General features: G+C 40.1%; 1 protein-coding gene across 3 annotated transcripts in view; it reads right to left on the bottom strand.

The window, feature by feature from the left end:
- Nucleotides 1–15,906, bottom strand: part of LOC112454177 (hemicentin-2) — a 325,911-nt gene that overhangs the window by 97,640 nt on the left and 212,365 nt on the right. For all 3 annotated transcript variants that reach the window (XM_025015421.1, XM_025015423.1, XM_025015422.1), the window contains exon 6: nt 12,901–13,242. In XM_025015421.1, the coding sequence (XP_024871189.1) occupies nt 12,901–13,242 (342 nt within the window). The remainder of the gene's footprint in view (nt 1–12,900; nt 13,243–15,906) is intronic.

Genomic DNA, 15,906 nt, shown 5'->3' with positions numbered 1-15,906 from the left:
TGATATATACATAGATATATACATTTTTGTAGAATTTTATATAATGTGCTCACATAGAGAGATAGAGATTTTATCTTCCGTCGAACCAGGTGCATCTATCGAATCGGATATTGACGTCCATTTTCAAAAGCATCGCGTAGGTATAACATGCAATCTGATTCATTTTAAATGCACCACTTGACTCTTGTTCCATAAAAAGATAAATGCTATACGTTTTGGAAACTAGATATAATATAAAATATAATAATGAACTTAAAATTATCCAATTTGAGGTAATCTATGGCAATTATGAACTAATTTCGTGCGATTAAATCTATGTTATGATATTATCGTATTCGCAAATTTATTTAATGTAAATACATAGCTTAATTGATGCTTAATTGATTAAACTGCACAGAAGCAAAGTACATCAATGAGAAAATTATGGTATTCTTGTAATAAATAAAATTGTTTTTTTGTCTCGCTACACAAATTGACATTAATGTTCCTCCATTAGCGACGTTCGCTGTTTTCGAACAAAAAATGTAAAAAAAAAAAAAGAAAAATATTAATATCCGACATACATTGTTCTAATCTGATCTATCCTTCGTCATGTGCTCTTCGCTGTCTGAAACCTTATTGCCTGAGGTTTCAAAGGACATCTCCTAACTAATTCCTCATGATCGAGCGCGAAAGCCGCCCGAAGGAGGATCTTCCCGTGAGATTCTCGACGCAGTAGGGGTCGACCCTTTAACAGGATAGCGGAAGACATCTTCGCGGTCCGCCCTAGAAACTCCAACTCCTACCTCCTCCGCCATTCGCGGAGCGAGCCTTGTAAATCAATTACAAGTCCCACCACGCAGGTACCTCGGAGAAATGGCACGTACTAAACCCTACCAAGTTTTGGGCGCTGACGTGATCGGGAAACTCATGGCTCGCGCGCGCGCGCGGAATCTACCTCTGCGAAATGGAGAGAAACCATCAGCACAGGTACTCGTCGCCGATAATAGAAACTGCGCCACACTTCGTCTTCCGGCGCGCCTCTCTTTGCCCGATGAATTCGGACAGGTCACGTTCGCGGCTCGCTCCATATCGGCGATAGTCGATGAAAGCCGATCATTAGGAACGGTAACGCGGCTTATTCCGTAATCTGACGATGACCGAAGCCGGTAGACGGTATCTCAATAAACCATTACAATTGTATGTGTCGAATAATTAACCAAACGACTTACAGAAATAAATAGAACAGAACGTTAATAGCTCGAGATTATTTCTCAAGTCATTCCAAAATTTTTCTCATTCTATAGTCATATTCGTATGACGGAAATTACACACGTTTGCTTGAAATATCACTCAATTAAATATGAGATACGCTTTAAACGTAATCGTGATGAATTAGCTCCCATCAGTCTACATCGAGTGATCTCAATCGATCGTTCATCAAGAATTTATCGATACTGCACGTCTCAGTGGCAAATGACTTCCGGCAAACGACATTTATGCGCCCGTAACCCGCGGTTTCTTCGATGAAAGCGGGTCGTTAACGGCTCTAACTCATTCCGGCTACTCATTCCGTAATCCATCGTTGAACAGCAGTCGTGGTACGCTGCCCACGCCCGCTGTGCGAAAGATGGACGACAACATGGAGGAAATTGTCGGTGTAGAAGACATTATTGACGTTAACCGCTAATTTCATACACTTGCTCCGCTTTCATCTATAATATTATCAAGGAAAACTTTCAATCGTTTGTCCACTATTCAGACATACAAGAATTTTAAAAACGTAACTCGGCACTTTGCGTAATGTTTTCATACGTTTAGCTTTTATGTTTCTAGTATATAAAACATATTAAAAATGAAAAAAGTAATACGAGTATACGTGTGCGCCTCGTAGACGAAACGTAGCGACATAATCGAAATTCGATCGTTTTGAGGAGAAATGCCTGAATATTGCCATGCCTAAATTAACGTGCCTAAATTGGCAATTTACCTAACAAATTTATGATCTTACAATCCCATGATTATTTACAATTGATTGCGTGAAATACTTCAAGTAAGTGCACGCTATTATCTTCGCTAAATGCCTTGATTCGATATCGACGCATCTTAATTACCAGTTTTCAGTCATGTAAACACGCGCGCCCACATTGGGCGAACGCTCGTTAACATGGAAGCAGACTGTTAGCATCACTAACGGCTTTTGCTTTGTAAACTAACAGTAGTCCATAGCGGTTTCGGCGGTTTGTAATCCAGCTAGTGGAAAATTAGTTGATTGCCAATTTTGGCATATGCACTAATACGCGGTAACCATCGTAAGAATCAAAATTGGTTTACTTAGCTATTGCCATTTCGTTTACACTTCCTATTTTAAGGGAAAGAGATTTCAGATTAAATATATAAATATTTTTTTTCAAGATATCTTTTACCTAATAAACTAATTCAAAAAATATTACGGCGTAATTACATAACAAAAAATTAACCTACTAATTAATTAATCTACTCTCTCATAATCTTATCCCTTTCAAAAATCAAATAATTTTTTCGATCCTCGATGGCATTGCAATTCGCAATCGTTATCATAATTTTCTGACATGTAAATTACGATGTAAAATTAGCAGTAATTTTTTACGCAGTATGCATAAACATATCTTAATGTTTATCAACATATAGAGACAGAATGGAAGACCGAGTACATAAAAACCCGAACGTAAAAATACCTGTTATTCTTCGCTCTATTATTCCCAGGCCATTGTTAAGCCAAATCGGTCAGATCTCCGTGGAAAATAGTCTTTAATGGCTATAGCAATAGTAATTCGGACTCACTATCTTTGTCGATCGCTTCAACCCTTAACGTTTCACTTCGCGGTTCAAACCATCCTATACGCCGACGGAATGACTGCATGGGATTCACCTGAGGGGTATCTAAACTAAGCAACTTCGTACATTACGGTGGGAATTTTCATTGCAAATCAGACAGATAAAGTTCGCATATCGGGCTAGCTTCGAGAAACAATCGTAGGATCTTCTCGAGTTGATCGTGCCATTATGAATTACGGCACTGATCGGTTTCGATAATTCACATCGTACCGTTTAAACGGACGGTTAACTGTATCTCATTACTTGGATCGATCGCCGGTTGTGCAATAACTAGATATTCAGTTATGCCAGCTAATCAGCCATCTAATCATTTAGAACGTGTAACGATCTTGTACCCTACAAAGTTTTCATAACGACCCTTAATATACATTGATTTACCTCGTATCATAAAGAAATCAAACCCTTCATTAAGAGGAGATCCTAAGGGTTTCATGTATTATATTGAACTCAAATCTCAGGGAAGCAAATTATATGGTCAACGATAACATGTTAGTTTCCATAGAAATAAAATTAAATTAGAAAAAGATCTCTAAATGATATGTCCTTCGATTAGATAAGATACTATTAATAATAATATGCTTATATAATGTTTTTTAAATATACAACACGTTTTCGTGAATAGTACTGTAACAGAATGAGCATTTTTAAAAAGAAAAAAAACATCGCTTTATATCGTAAAAGAAAATGGGTATATGAATCCATCGTTACGTCGCTTTCGCATAAAACTCCGCGCGCGTGAATTACGCACACGTACGTGACTCACAAACATCTTTACGTGAGCACGTAGGTGTTCACGAGAGAGTCCATATAAATGAATCGTGAAGCACGAGCTGCTGGATCTAAATATGATTGATTGAGAGTATCTACAAGCACGATATGGATGGAGCAAGTTGAGGGAACCCTGGTTCGGGTAAGCAGCTGACGACAGCTAAAGGGAAAAACGAGGAGGGGAAAAAAGGGGAGAAACTTAAAAAGATCGAGGGCGACATTGACGCGCCGGGCGCTGCCGTTGCAGGAGGAATGGTAGATTTGCCAATGAATACGCAAACGCTGCGCCATTGTTGTAACCACTTTATCTAGACGCGGTCGATAGAGATGCTATCGTTCGTTAAAGAAACTTCTCCGCTATATCCAACATACAAAACATGCCGTTCTAATGAAGCTGGAATTTCGTTCACTGACTTATAAACAATAGATCACGTTCGGTAAAATAACATATCACGTGAGAGTGTGATATCAAAAAGATAAAGTAAATAAAAATCAAATAATGTAATTACTAACAAGATAGATATAAAAAAACCTCAAAATTAAATTACATTGTTTTACAATAAATGTCATATTGGTTACAGAAATATACATTTAATTTTAAATTACATTATTTTTTCCCATTTATATCGTCAAATTGACTTTTAAATCTGCAATCTTTTTTTTATATTTGAGGTATATTACACATACTTCAAATAAATTTGTAAAATATTTGGAACAGCTCATCTCTCTCTTGCGTGTACGAACGAAGCTTACAGTAGGTGCGAAATAGACGCAGGGCAGACCAGTAAAAACTCGTAGAGTTTATTAGGGGTTCGGGGAGAACGTGGAGAGAAATAACTTCTTCGTTACCTGCATACTTCGTAATGTTAAAAGGGAAGATGATCCTCCGTAAAGTTTCGCCTTCGAAACTAAATTGCTGCACGCGCAGCGAGGAGAAGTCTGAGAAAAACCCGCTTTGGCTGCATCGCATTTTCACATCGTGGTAAAGAAATACTATGAGAGAGAGAGAGAGAGAGAGAGAAAGACAGAGAGGGAAGAAGGAGAGATAGAGCAGCAGAAAGAGAGAAAAAATTCTCTAATTTGCTGCACTTCGCGTCTGCTGTAACATTACGGTAATCGGGGTATAAGAGATGGAACGTGTGGAAAGTGTTTTCCGCGCTCACATCTGATTCAGCCATTAAAAAAGTACGACCACCTTTCTATTCCCATCCTTCCTTATACCATCGTATGGATTCGATATGAATACACATAAACGTGTACGTATCCAAGTGTACATATCCATTACGCGGGAGTGAATGCTCGAATATATTTATAGACGTTCCCGGGAACGTTAACCGCGAAACCAACCGCTTTAACAGTAAATAAATAACTAAAAGGAATTGAGTTTGAAAACGAGGTGAAGCTCCTGCCTTGAAGTGAGATATATAACCCCGAAATGTATCAATTTAGCACGTTCATGCAGGAAGGTATAATTAATGCAGCAATGATATATCGCACATCTCGACCTGTCACAGAAGGATTTAAGCTCTTCAATCAGAATTACGGTACGAATAATTGATGACAGTATATACATTTACACTTTTCGAGAAAGAACACGCTAAAACAGGCTAGAGCTCGTACAAATAGCTTTAATCGTCTTTCGATTGAAAGACGATTAAATCAACAAGATAATTCCTTTTGTCCGTTAATACGGTCTGATCTCATCCTAGCAATATGAAAATGTGACGTTGTTTACCAACGCACGTTTCATATACGGGAATAATTTCCTCATGAAAGTCGCTGAGAAAAGAGAACGTGCACGAAAGCGGGAGCTCGTCAATTTCGTCCCTTTTGAAAAAGAGTAGTATCGGCGTCATTTACGCCAAGGCTTTTCGCGTCCTCTCGCCGTAAGGGGAACGTAATTATAGGTGTCCCTTTCATGCGTCCGGAGGACGGGCGGATTCAGCGTGTTCAACTAATCCCGGCTGATCCCCCCATGGCTTCGATTCTGGCCCACGGCTCTTTCGATCTCGCGCACGACGAGTTTTATTAAACACGTGTCTCCGTCCGATCCAATCGCGTCATTTTCACGGGCCACGTATCATCCCGTGGAAATGACGGACATGTGGTGTGCTCGGTAGAAAGCCCCTTGGGGCTCGTTTGTTAATAAGATTCCGCCAACCGTGATCGCAATCGAATTTTTGGCCTACTGGTTTGCCGGCAGACCGACTCCGGTCGTGGATCAACCGAAAAGACTTTCTGCGCGAAATTGCCGTCACACGTGATCGTAATGAATAATTGCCCGGGATATCAAGTTGCGAGGACATTTGTTCCTTTTGCCGACAGATGCAATCAACAGTTTGATAAATAAAGATTACATATTGATACTAAAATCTGCAATGTACATTGCATGCTTTGAAGAAATTTCGTCCAACATAGTCAATACATACGTTTTAATATTAAAGGTACTTATAAGTTGTTTAGAAATAATTATATAAATAATTATTTATAAAAAAAAAACAATTTGTATAAATAACAATAAGTGGAAGTGATCATTTATCAGATTCTGTGATTTTTAAGTGCAACTGTAGAAAATGTAACTTTATTTAAAAATTGTTTATGCAACGAATTTAAATAATATTATATTTAATAACATCAGATGTGATGGTCGAATAAAGCAGTCCGACGAGAAAATTATTTAGTACGTCACGTCCGTACCATTTATTTCCCCTTTTTTTATCGACATATACAAAACATTCACTGTCGAATTGCGTATTGTCGACGAGCTAACTTGTACACTCTTGGAAAAAAAAAAATATCGCGCGAGTAAAATTTGGTACGACAGCGCTACAAAACGCATCGCGGAATTGAATTTTTGCGACACGCTCTGCGAAGTACGGCCGTGCAAAAAGTGCTTGTGAAAAAAAAAACAAGAGCCGTTAAGTGACAGCAGCTGCGCATTAGAAAATGTCCATCGGTATTAACATCATCGAAAAACGCGCAATCGCGCGACATTCTAAATTGACCGTGACTGCAATTCGCGCTCAATTCTAATTGTCATCGAGTGCGATGGCAAATTTTTCAGATCAAAGACTTCAGCCATATCATTTCCTAATTTAATCTCTCTGGATGCAAACAGATCATCGTGTTTGGGATTCGCTGAAACGGATGAAGTTGCGCTGCGTGTCCCAGTAATAATCGTGTTTGAGATTCATTACCGCGTCTGGATGCCTCTACAATTACGCCATCCAGCCCAATGGATGGCGAATTACACACGAAATGAATTAGTCAGAAATACAGTCACCCGGCATTACGGGCAAAACATGCAGTAATAATAATTCGTAACAACCTGTCAAATCAATGGAGCGCCATTCGTGCTCGTGCAAATTGCAAATGATATCGGCGAGCTAAATGTCATATAAAATATTGATGACCCTTGTAACCGTCCCGTAATCATATCCATTCGTAGCTCACCTAATACGCGTTTAAGCATACGCAATGGGATTGTATTTTATCTCGTATAAATCGTGTTACGTAAACGCTAATCATGACGAATATATCATATCGTACCGCGCGCGCACATCGTACAACAAATACGAGTTTTGCGGACGCGCGACAGTCCATATAGCTTCGAATACGTAATTGATGCGTTTTCATGGGCCCGAATGACCGATAACAGAGCGATGAGACATGCGTTGCACATTGTAAAACAAGAACGGTTCCGGTTGTTTGCACGCGAGTTGCAAGGAATAATTAAAAATCTACGCGACAGGTAACAGCTTTATGTTCCGCATATAACGAAATATGTATATTTATGTGCATGTGCATGTGTGTGTATCTATGATCGGATATTGAAAGCAGTCACGCATAGGTGAGGTACCCATGGGCGTCCACATTCACACATGCAGTTACCTGTCCAAAGGTGAACTAAATAACCCGGGAACACGGTCAGCGAAATCAACAACCTGTTGATATTTGGGGTATTTAAGAAGCACCGTACGAGAGAGCCGCCGGCTATATGACATTAGTTTTTCATTAAATTAGCCCGATTGATCGGTATATCCGAATCACCGATATCGTCGCGTAACGAATCTTTCCTGCCAAAACCGATAACAGCGAGCGCAGCTCGGAATTCCATAACGATGCACGTCGCGATATACACGGATTTAATGGAAAAAAAAAAGTTATCGGGAATTGGAATTTCAAGTAAAACATTTTCTCGCTGTTTGTCGTTAGTAAATATTGTTGACAGGTGCGATGAAACAATTGTTGCGTGCTGGAAACTGCCATAGCTTTCAACATTCAATTTCATGATTTATTTATTCGTAGTTTTTTTTTAATATAGAAAAGAGAAAAGAGAGAGGGAGAGATTTTTAATAAAACGGATTTTATATGAAAGGGAAGCAAGTTCGCAAAAGTAAATTTGATCAGACAGCAATAAAATTAATAAAATGCGATATCATATTTTACAGACGATAACTATACGATCTCATCAAAGTATATTATAAAAGCTAAAACTAAGCTAAGCTAAATTACTTTTAATTTTTGCTTATGCTAATTATTAATTTATATGAAAGAATATTTTAATTAAAACACGTGTGGTAAATGTCAAAAAACTGCGAGTTTATATCGCACAAATCCTTTGTTAATATAATCTAGAAAAATTGAAATTTCCACATATCACGTGGGAGGGTTTTATAATACCTTTTTCAGAGCAAAAATTAAGTTAGCGTACGTTCTGAAAATTATATACAATTGTAATTCTTACGAGTACATTACGTCATTCTTACGAGACTGCGTTTCATGATCAGAATGCATATTGATCTTCGTTCGCTTGTCGTCTTCGGCGACGGCTAGTTCCCAAGTATTTTGCATCTTATTAACCGAAGTACCATGCCAATATCGTGAACTTTCGCGTGGACTTGAACGAATGTTGGTCCTTCTCTGAACGTTACGCGCGTCAAATACGCCGCGTCTGAGAGTGATCAAAAAAGTTTCGAAACTCGAACGCGATAAGCATGATGATCACGTTATTTGCATATTTTCTGCACGGTAGAGAAAACAAGCCACGACCAGAAAAATTCAACCAATCATCTCTACATATTTTAGATAAGTACAGTAAATAGCTGTAAGCAAGACAAAACGCTTTCAAAGTTATGTTAAAATTTGCAATACTAAATCATAAAAATAGGCAAATCCGTAAAAATATCGAAATTCATTATTATTCCTTTTATTATTCAATATTCCTGTTATTATTCAATATTTTTAAAACCAATATTTTTACTAAATTTAATAGCTTTGCCACAAAATATCGGATCTTTTTTCTTTCATGATAAAAAAGAACCTGTAAATATATCCAATAATTCTAAACGTAATATGTGCGTAAAGGAATGTGTTGCCTGTCAATAGAGTATTAAATTATTTGATACATTGACCCGACAAATCTGCGGCAATTACTTCTTCAAAGCTAAAATCGGATTACGAATGGCGACTGTGCAAACAGCGCTTTGTCATATAACTTATGTAGGATATACTATTGCATTTGTGTGCTCTTTCAGAGCGATTAAATTCTCATTGTAACTAACGAGGACGACTCAGTAGTGTTTCTGTACGACAACAGCGGCACAGATTCCTGAAGTGCCAATTAGTACTTTAGTATTTCAAGTGTAAATACGTACAAGTGTTATTATTTGTTATCATAACTGACGACTTAATACAGAGCTTTGCAAGACTATATCTCCATGAGAATAATGTTTTCTTTTTACAAATCTTTACGCTGCATAGAAACACCAATAATGTATCTGAACATATAAAATAGCCTTCTATTACATTACACAATATCTAAAAATTCAAATTAGATAAATTATTTCGACAATATCGATAAAAATAAAATAGCTATTGGTCGTACACTGCATTGATTTAAATATCTGGACTTTTGAGACAACGAATAATTTAATCAATTTTTATAATTTGTATCATAAAAGCCCAAGAGGGTCGAAGTTGGAAGTTTCGGCGATATCTGCTAAGAATTAAGATGAATAAAGTTGGACGATACTTTGTCAATTACCGCATAAAAGAACAATAAGCTTTTTTATCCAAACTTCTACATAATTCACAGCGCGAATCTTCGATTTAACGAAGCGAGCACGCGCGCCGCGCGTAGATCGATTAGAATGTACATTGAGATGAAGCTCGTCTTGCTCGCTCGTGTATCCAACCGTGGTTACAATTTTACGGCTACGCTCGCTACATATTCATAGCGCGCTGTCAGGCCGGGAAGGGACCCGTACCGGAAGTTGCCGCCGCGCGTATTCGGGTCAGTTGCAAATAACGAATGTCGCCAAAAATCAGTGTGATTTATGGTGAATCCGATCGCGTTTTCCGGCCGTCGCCGGCAAGTACAAATCGAATACTCCGGCCGGGAGAGTCGAACTTATGTAAAATAGCTGCGACCGCGCGCGACTCGACTCGTAGGTCGTAGGGGGGCGACAAACGCGCGCCACGATGATTAATCGCGTTGTCGGCCGCGGTACGATTTAAAAGTAAAATCATTTATTCGATATGGAACAGAGGGGAGGGGCCCGGCGATGACAACCGGTAATAGCTTGCATTACGCGTAATGACAAACGACGATGCGCCACGACGATATGGAAGTGGGTCACCATGTGGGTTCCCCTTTCACCCCGGCGTCATAAAGGCGTCCCAGGACAGCCTTGGCGCCTTTGGCGACCGTCCTACCGGAAAATTTGCTCGCTCAGATGCCGACAAATGTACCTCCTCTGTCCTGTCTCCGGCACGACAGCCGGGGTACGTAAATACGGTTGAAATAAATTCGCGACAAAAAAGTAAGGGAGAAAGACGGAGGAAGGACGTACGGCTGATCCGTACGATATCACTATCGCCCGTAAGGCACCCGCATCCTGTCTTCGCTCTAAGACGTTGAGCATGCAAGCTGTTCGCCTAGAAAATTTGCATCCTCGAGACGTTTCAGCCCGACTGCTCACGCCCGTATCGTCTTTGAAATTAGGTATCCGCACCGCCACAAATCCGACGACGAACGCGAAGATTTTCACAAAGCAAGTTGGAGAAAAATTGCGATGAATATTAAGGGAGTATTCTGGTGTGAAAGGTATTTTTTCAGGAATTTTTTGTAGAGAAACGAAAGAAGCGAATAACGTTAAACATTGCATGTTCTTTTAGCCTTATTTTAAAAATATATTTTTATTAAATTTATTAAATTTATAAAATAAGGCTAAAAGAACAAAGATTAGCGTTGTTCGCTTCTTTCGTTTCCCTGCAAAAAATTTCTAAAAAATACCTTTTTTACAACCTTTCAAACCAAAATACTCCCTTAAATAAAATAATTGAAAATCGTCTGCTATTTCTTTTTTATTTTATACCGTGTTTTCTGAAAGATCTAATGCTCTACGATAAATATAAAATAAACTATAGTTATCATTTGTTAAATATCATTTCCAAGACGAGCATTGAAGTTCATTAATTGTAAGAGAAGGCAACATTAATCACGTAGTCGATCGGCGCGGCGGTGTCCTTGAAAGTCCCCGACGGAAAATTCACGTGTCTCGGTATATCTCGTCGCCTTTTTCTCCAGCGGTTAAACGACTCGCAGCGAACTTTCTCCTTCGCGGAGTAAGTTTTCGTTCAGCCTCAGGCCGCCGGACGACGTGGCATTCGGACAGGCGCGAAAGAATTAAAAGAGCGAAATAATGTCGGTGTACAATGAGCTCCCCTTACACCCACCACAAAGAAAAACTGTCCGCGACGGCGGAATTCAAGGCGGTCTCCGTATAATCTAGAGTAGGGTTTCCCAAACTGTGGTTCGCGCGAAAGGACGCCTAAATGCAGACATTCGTAAAGCTATTGAAATTAAAATAACGTTTCCCTATAAGACTGCAGCTTAGTCATAATGCAACATCACTTTTCCAAGAACTATATTATTAATTATTCAAAATTGACATTTTCAAATTTTCTGTGTACGATATATTTCTTCTAACTTCAAATCAGATATTTGAAAAAAAATCACTTCTAATTTACTTTTAATTTGGGAAACTCTGATCGAGAGGAGTCGCGAATACGCGCTACTCTATAACTCGCAGGAGCGAAAACGAGATGCCCGAGAAGTTCTCCAATTGAAGAAGAGGAGAAGGCGGAGGAAACCAGTTTCGGGTGATATATCTTCGCGGTCTCGCCTCGACGAGCCTCCCCTAAACGCCCGAAGAGGCGACGCGCGATAAAAAGAGCGCAGGGGGTGGCGCGAGCGCGCGCTCGCGCACGCTTCTACCAGTTTTTGTCCGCGCGCTGCGGAACTCCCGTTAATCCCTCGGAGTTTGGCTCGAAACCGGCTGAAGGAGCTTCTTTCGGCGACTTGGACCACTCCCTAAAGCAGGGGTAGCGAAGGGCGAGTCGGGGGAGACTTTCCGAGACCGCGAGAGTGGCGAAAGAGGCGCAACGACGCAAAATAAACTACCTCCACGTCGCATAATGCACGGCGTCACCCCTGGAGTCACTCGCTTTTCCAACTCTCCCCAACGCCGTCACCGCAACCCCTTTCTACCGCCGCTCTTGTAACACGGTCGTCGCACCTCAAATACAACGCGGGAGCCGCTTCTTCCCGGTTCGCAGAATTGCTTAAAACAAGTCGCGAGTACCGTCGGATTCAGACTTAATTAAGTTTATATTTTAGTTTCGATGGGCGGGCGGCTCGTCTGCCGCCCTCGACGCGACACACGCGTTACTTGTTGTACTCATTTCCGACACGATGGTGCAACTAGGTTTAATATCGCGGAAATCCCACCGGCTCGTGCCCGTCGATCCCTGAGCAAAAACGAATTACTTCGCGCTCGCTCTATCTCAAAACGCAATTTAAGCTCATGCATATGTATGATAACTGCTGATTATTTTCTGTTGTTTTTGTGCCGGTTTGTTGTGAGTTTTCGGAGAAGTCTAATTACACGGATATTTTAAACCAAAAGATTGAAAAAAAATCTCTTCACAGAAGTAAACAGATGTAGACAGACAAAACTTTGTTATTCGGTTGACTTTGGTCAACTTAATTGTGGTAGAAATAACACTTGAAGTGTCCTTACTTAAGAAACTCAATAAAAATTAAAAATTAACAAAAATGACTTCAATATTTTATTAAAGAAAAGAATCGCTCTTTTAAATTTATTTAAAAAATTTTTTAAAAATAAATAAAATATGAATTCCGTTCATCGCATTAGAACGCGATTATCTCGAACGTAATAGCTAATGCAATTTCGTATCGTCAATACTCACATTGGACGTCGAGCAGGATGCTGGCGTTCATCGGTATCATCAGCGTAATGTGGCGGGCGACACAAACGATGGTGGCGTTGTGATGTCCCCTCAAGACCTTTAGGTGAGCCCCGCTGCGCCTGCCGGATGTTGAGGGCAACACGGTGAGGTTGTCTGGCGGTTGTTCCGGGCCGTCTAAAGTGGCTTGAGACAAGGTCATGCCCCACGCCAAGATGGGCGGTGGGTTTCCACCCTCGGCTGCGCATTCGAGAGTAAGCTCCGAGCCTTCCTTCACCGGCACAAACTGGTTTCCGGGATCCAGCCGGCGGCCATCTATCAGCAGATACGTCCCACGAGGTGCCTCTGTAACAAGGAACCATGCGGTAACCGCTTCAATTAGTGGCCTCGTAACGTTGAAAAATCTGGTAGGACGCAAGCGGTTATTGCGCCACGCAAAGAAAACGATTTTATAGCATTTGAAAATCTCTGATATACGATACAACGCGTTTAATACCGTCGATCGCCATGATTACTGATGGCCGATGCTTTCAAAAATTTTTAGACACTTGTAAAAAAATAAATATTATTTCCATCGCGCTCTGTGCTGCGAGAATAACTGTGTCAACGCCGGAATCGTGTTTCGACAACTCACAAATGACAGGTTATCGTAATTAATTTTGGTTATCTTGATACGTGATGTCAAATAATTGTGAAGATTAAATCTCATACGCGTTATTAAATATATATAATAGTCGAGAATAAATGGCGCACGCGAAGTGCGCGCTTTGTAGTGTTCCAATAATATAAAATTTTGAATAGCTATAATAGATAATAACATATAAAGCACACAATTCATACTATTCGTGAGCTTAATCTTATTTGATGTTACACGATATTTTATTATTCTTCGTGATAATGAAAATTCTATTGTGGCGTACACGGTAAGCCATACAAAAATTGTTGGGGATATAACATATTAATGAATGACGTAACCACATATGCGAGGTGGTGGTCCTACTTAAAAACATAAACTATTCACAGAAAAGAAAAACATTTTTACTTGCATTTATTCAAAGTAAGATAACTATATGCACTACAAAATTCTCCTGCATTTTATAATCGAGCAATTTTGTTGTTATTTCCTCGGACGCGGCTATCATAAAGTATATATTACCAACGTGTAGTATGAGATGCAGCGTTAACGTCTCAGGCGAGCAATTTAGAGGCGAGTGCAATGCCGCATTTAATCAGATTTACCAAACGCGCGAGCGAAATAGTTTTTAGTCTCAGACGTGCTATCGTTGCCAGTGGACGACGTAAATTAAAGTCGTCCGTACGGTGGACTTTTTACGTGAACACACCGCGACGCAGCGAGGGGCAGAAAGCACAACATATGAGAGCCGCAATTTACAGAGCGGCATTGCACGCTGCGAGAAACCGGCTAGTTTTACGACAACGCCGAGTACGAGAGCGTAACTTCCTAGTACGACTTCTTTTCTCATTTTGCGACGTTGGTTTAATCGCTCGCGCGAATCGCGAGTCCCTTGGGAGATTAGCCCGGATACGTCCCCTCGAAGCTCTCTTTAATTTTCGCCAACTTTCAATTGGCCAGGTTGGGCTAACAACTGATTAAGCCCCTGGTCGGCAACTCAGTCGGCTTTAAAAACAAAAAAAAAAGAGGAGTAGCTCCGCGTTCTACCCGGCCGCGCTTTTCGCTTCGCGAGAGAAGTAATCCGACCGTTTGTCTACGTCGAATCTCCTAGGAAACCCGCGAGATGCTTTAATGTACTTGAAACTCAGGTTTTTATCCCGTTTTTCTCCCCTTCCTTTTTTCGCTCTGGCCCCCCGACTCTTAATGTGCCCGGAACTTATGCGTAATTAAAATCTAACGATGCAAATCGTCCGGTATCCGGGGTATTCTCGTGAGAGGCGTAAACACTCTAAAGTAGACGTCGGTAAATTCGGTTATAACTTAACGTTTCCCGTCCGCGCGCTCCGTTCATTTGGGACTCGTATTTGCTTCGATTTTTTACAAGCTCTCCCGTAGAACCGCAAATTGCCGGTTTACCTTCCATTAAGATATCGGTAGTAAATTGTAAAACCTGCAGGGAGAGAGAAAACACCGAGAAGCTATTTAACGCTATTTAAATTTACGTGGAAAATTGCGAACTTGAACAATGCTTCGAGGAAAGTTGTGTACAGCAATTTATACAAATTCAAGTTAAATTACAAGAGTAACCGTGGTGAGTAATTCTTATTCGACGGTGGAGACGGAAAAAGAATGAAGCAAACTGCAGCGGATTGCTTTACGGCGCGAGAATCGAAAATTCGTAAAAGTCAGGTCTGTCTTATATAAACTGCGCGCGGTGCGCGGTGCCAATCTCTCCCAGTTCCAAGTTGACTTCTCTGCCATTCTCCTGCCGCGCTTCGATAAGATCTAGTCACGTTCATTAAATTTTCTCGTACTGTCGGCCTTGCCAAGACGGATGGTAGGGACGTTCTCGAAATAGGTCGCTGAATAAGAGGAAACGTGCAAAGCCTTCTAAAGACAGAAATTGTAATTGTATCTCCAGTATGATTTAATGTAATAAAATATAGCGCGGGCAGCACCTGCAGCACCGAGTAAAACGGCGCAGGCATGACGGAAAATTTAATAATATCATGAGATTTAATAATAGTCGAGGCTGTGTTCTTTTTCAATTTGTTAACTAAATATATAAAATTAATAATATCCACACTGAGAGAGATACATCGTATATCTTTTATATACTTTATTTAATTTTATAATACTTTATATTCGGCTTTTTTTACATTTGTGATATACAACCAGTAAATACAAGAAATTTCTTCATTTGGGCTTACGTGGTATTAACAGTCTAATAACAACAAGTCAGAAACGTCGAGCAAACAACAATGAAAACTGAATGGATTCAATACTTGTTAATCCTACTATAATATTATCGGAAGCTTAGCACGTCCATCACAGTGTAAGAGCGTCTTTTATTGATGTATTATATATATACATAT

This window comes from Temnothorax curvispinosus, unplaced genomic scaffold (genome assembly GCF_003070985.1).
Source record: "Temnothorax curvispinosus isolate PA1 unplaced genomic scaffold, ASM307098v1 QBEX01004860.1, whole genome shotgun sequence".
Lineage (NCBI taxonomy): Eukaryota > Metazoa > Arthropoda > Insecta > Hymenoptera > Formicidae > Temnothorax > Temnothorax curvispinosus.
This window is presented reverse-complemented; position numbering and strand designations above follow the sequence as displayed.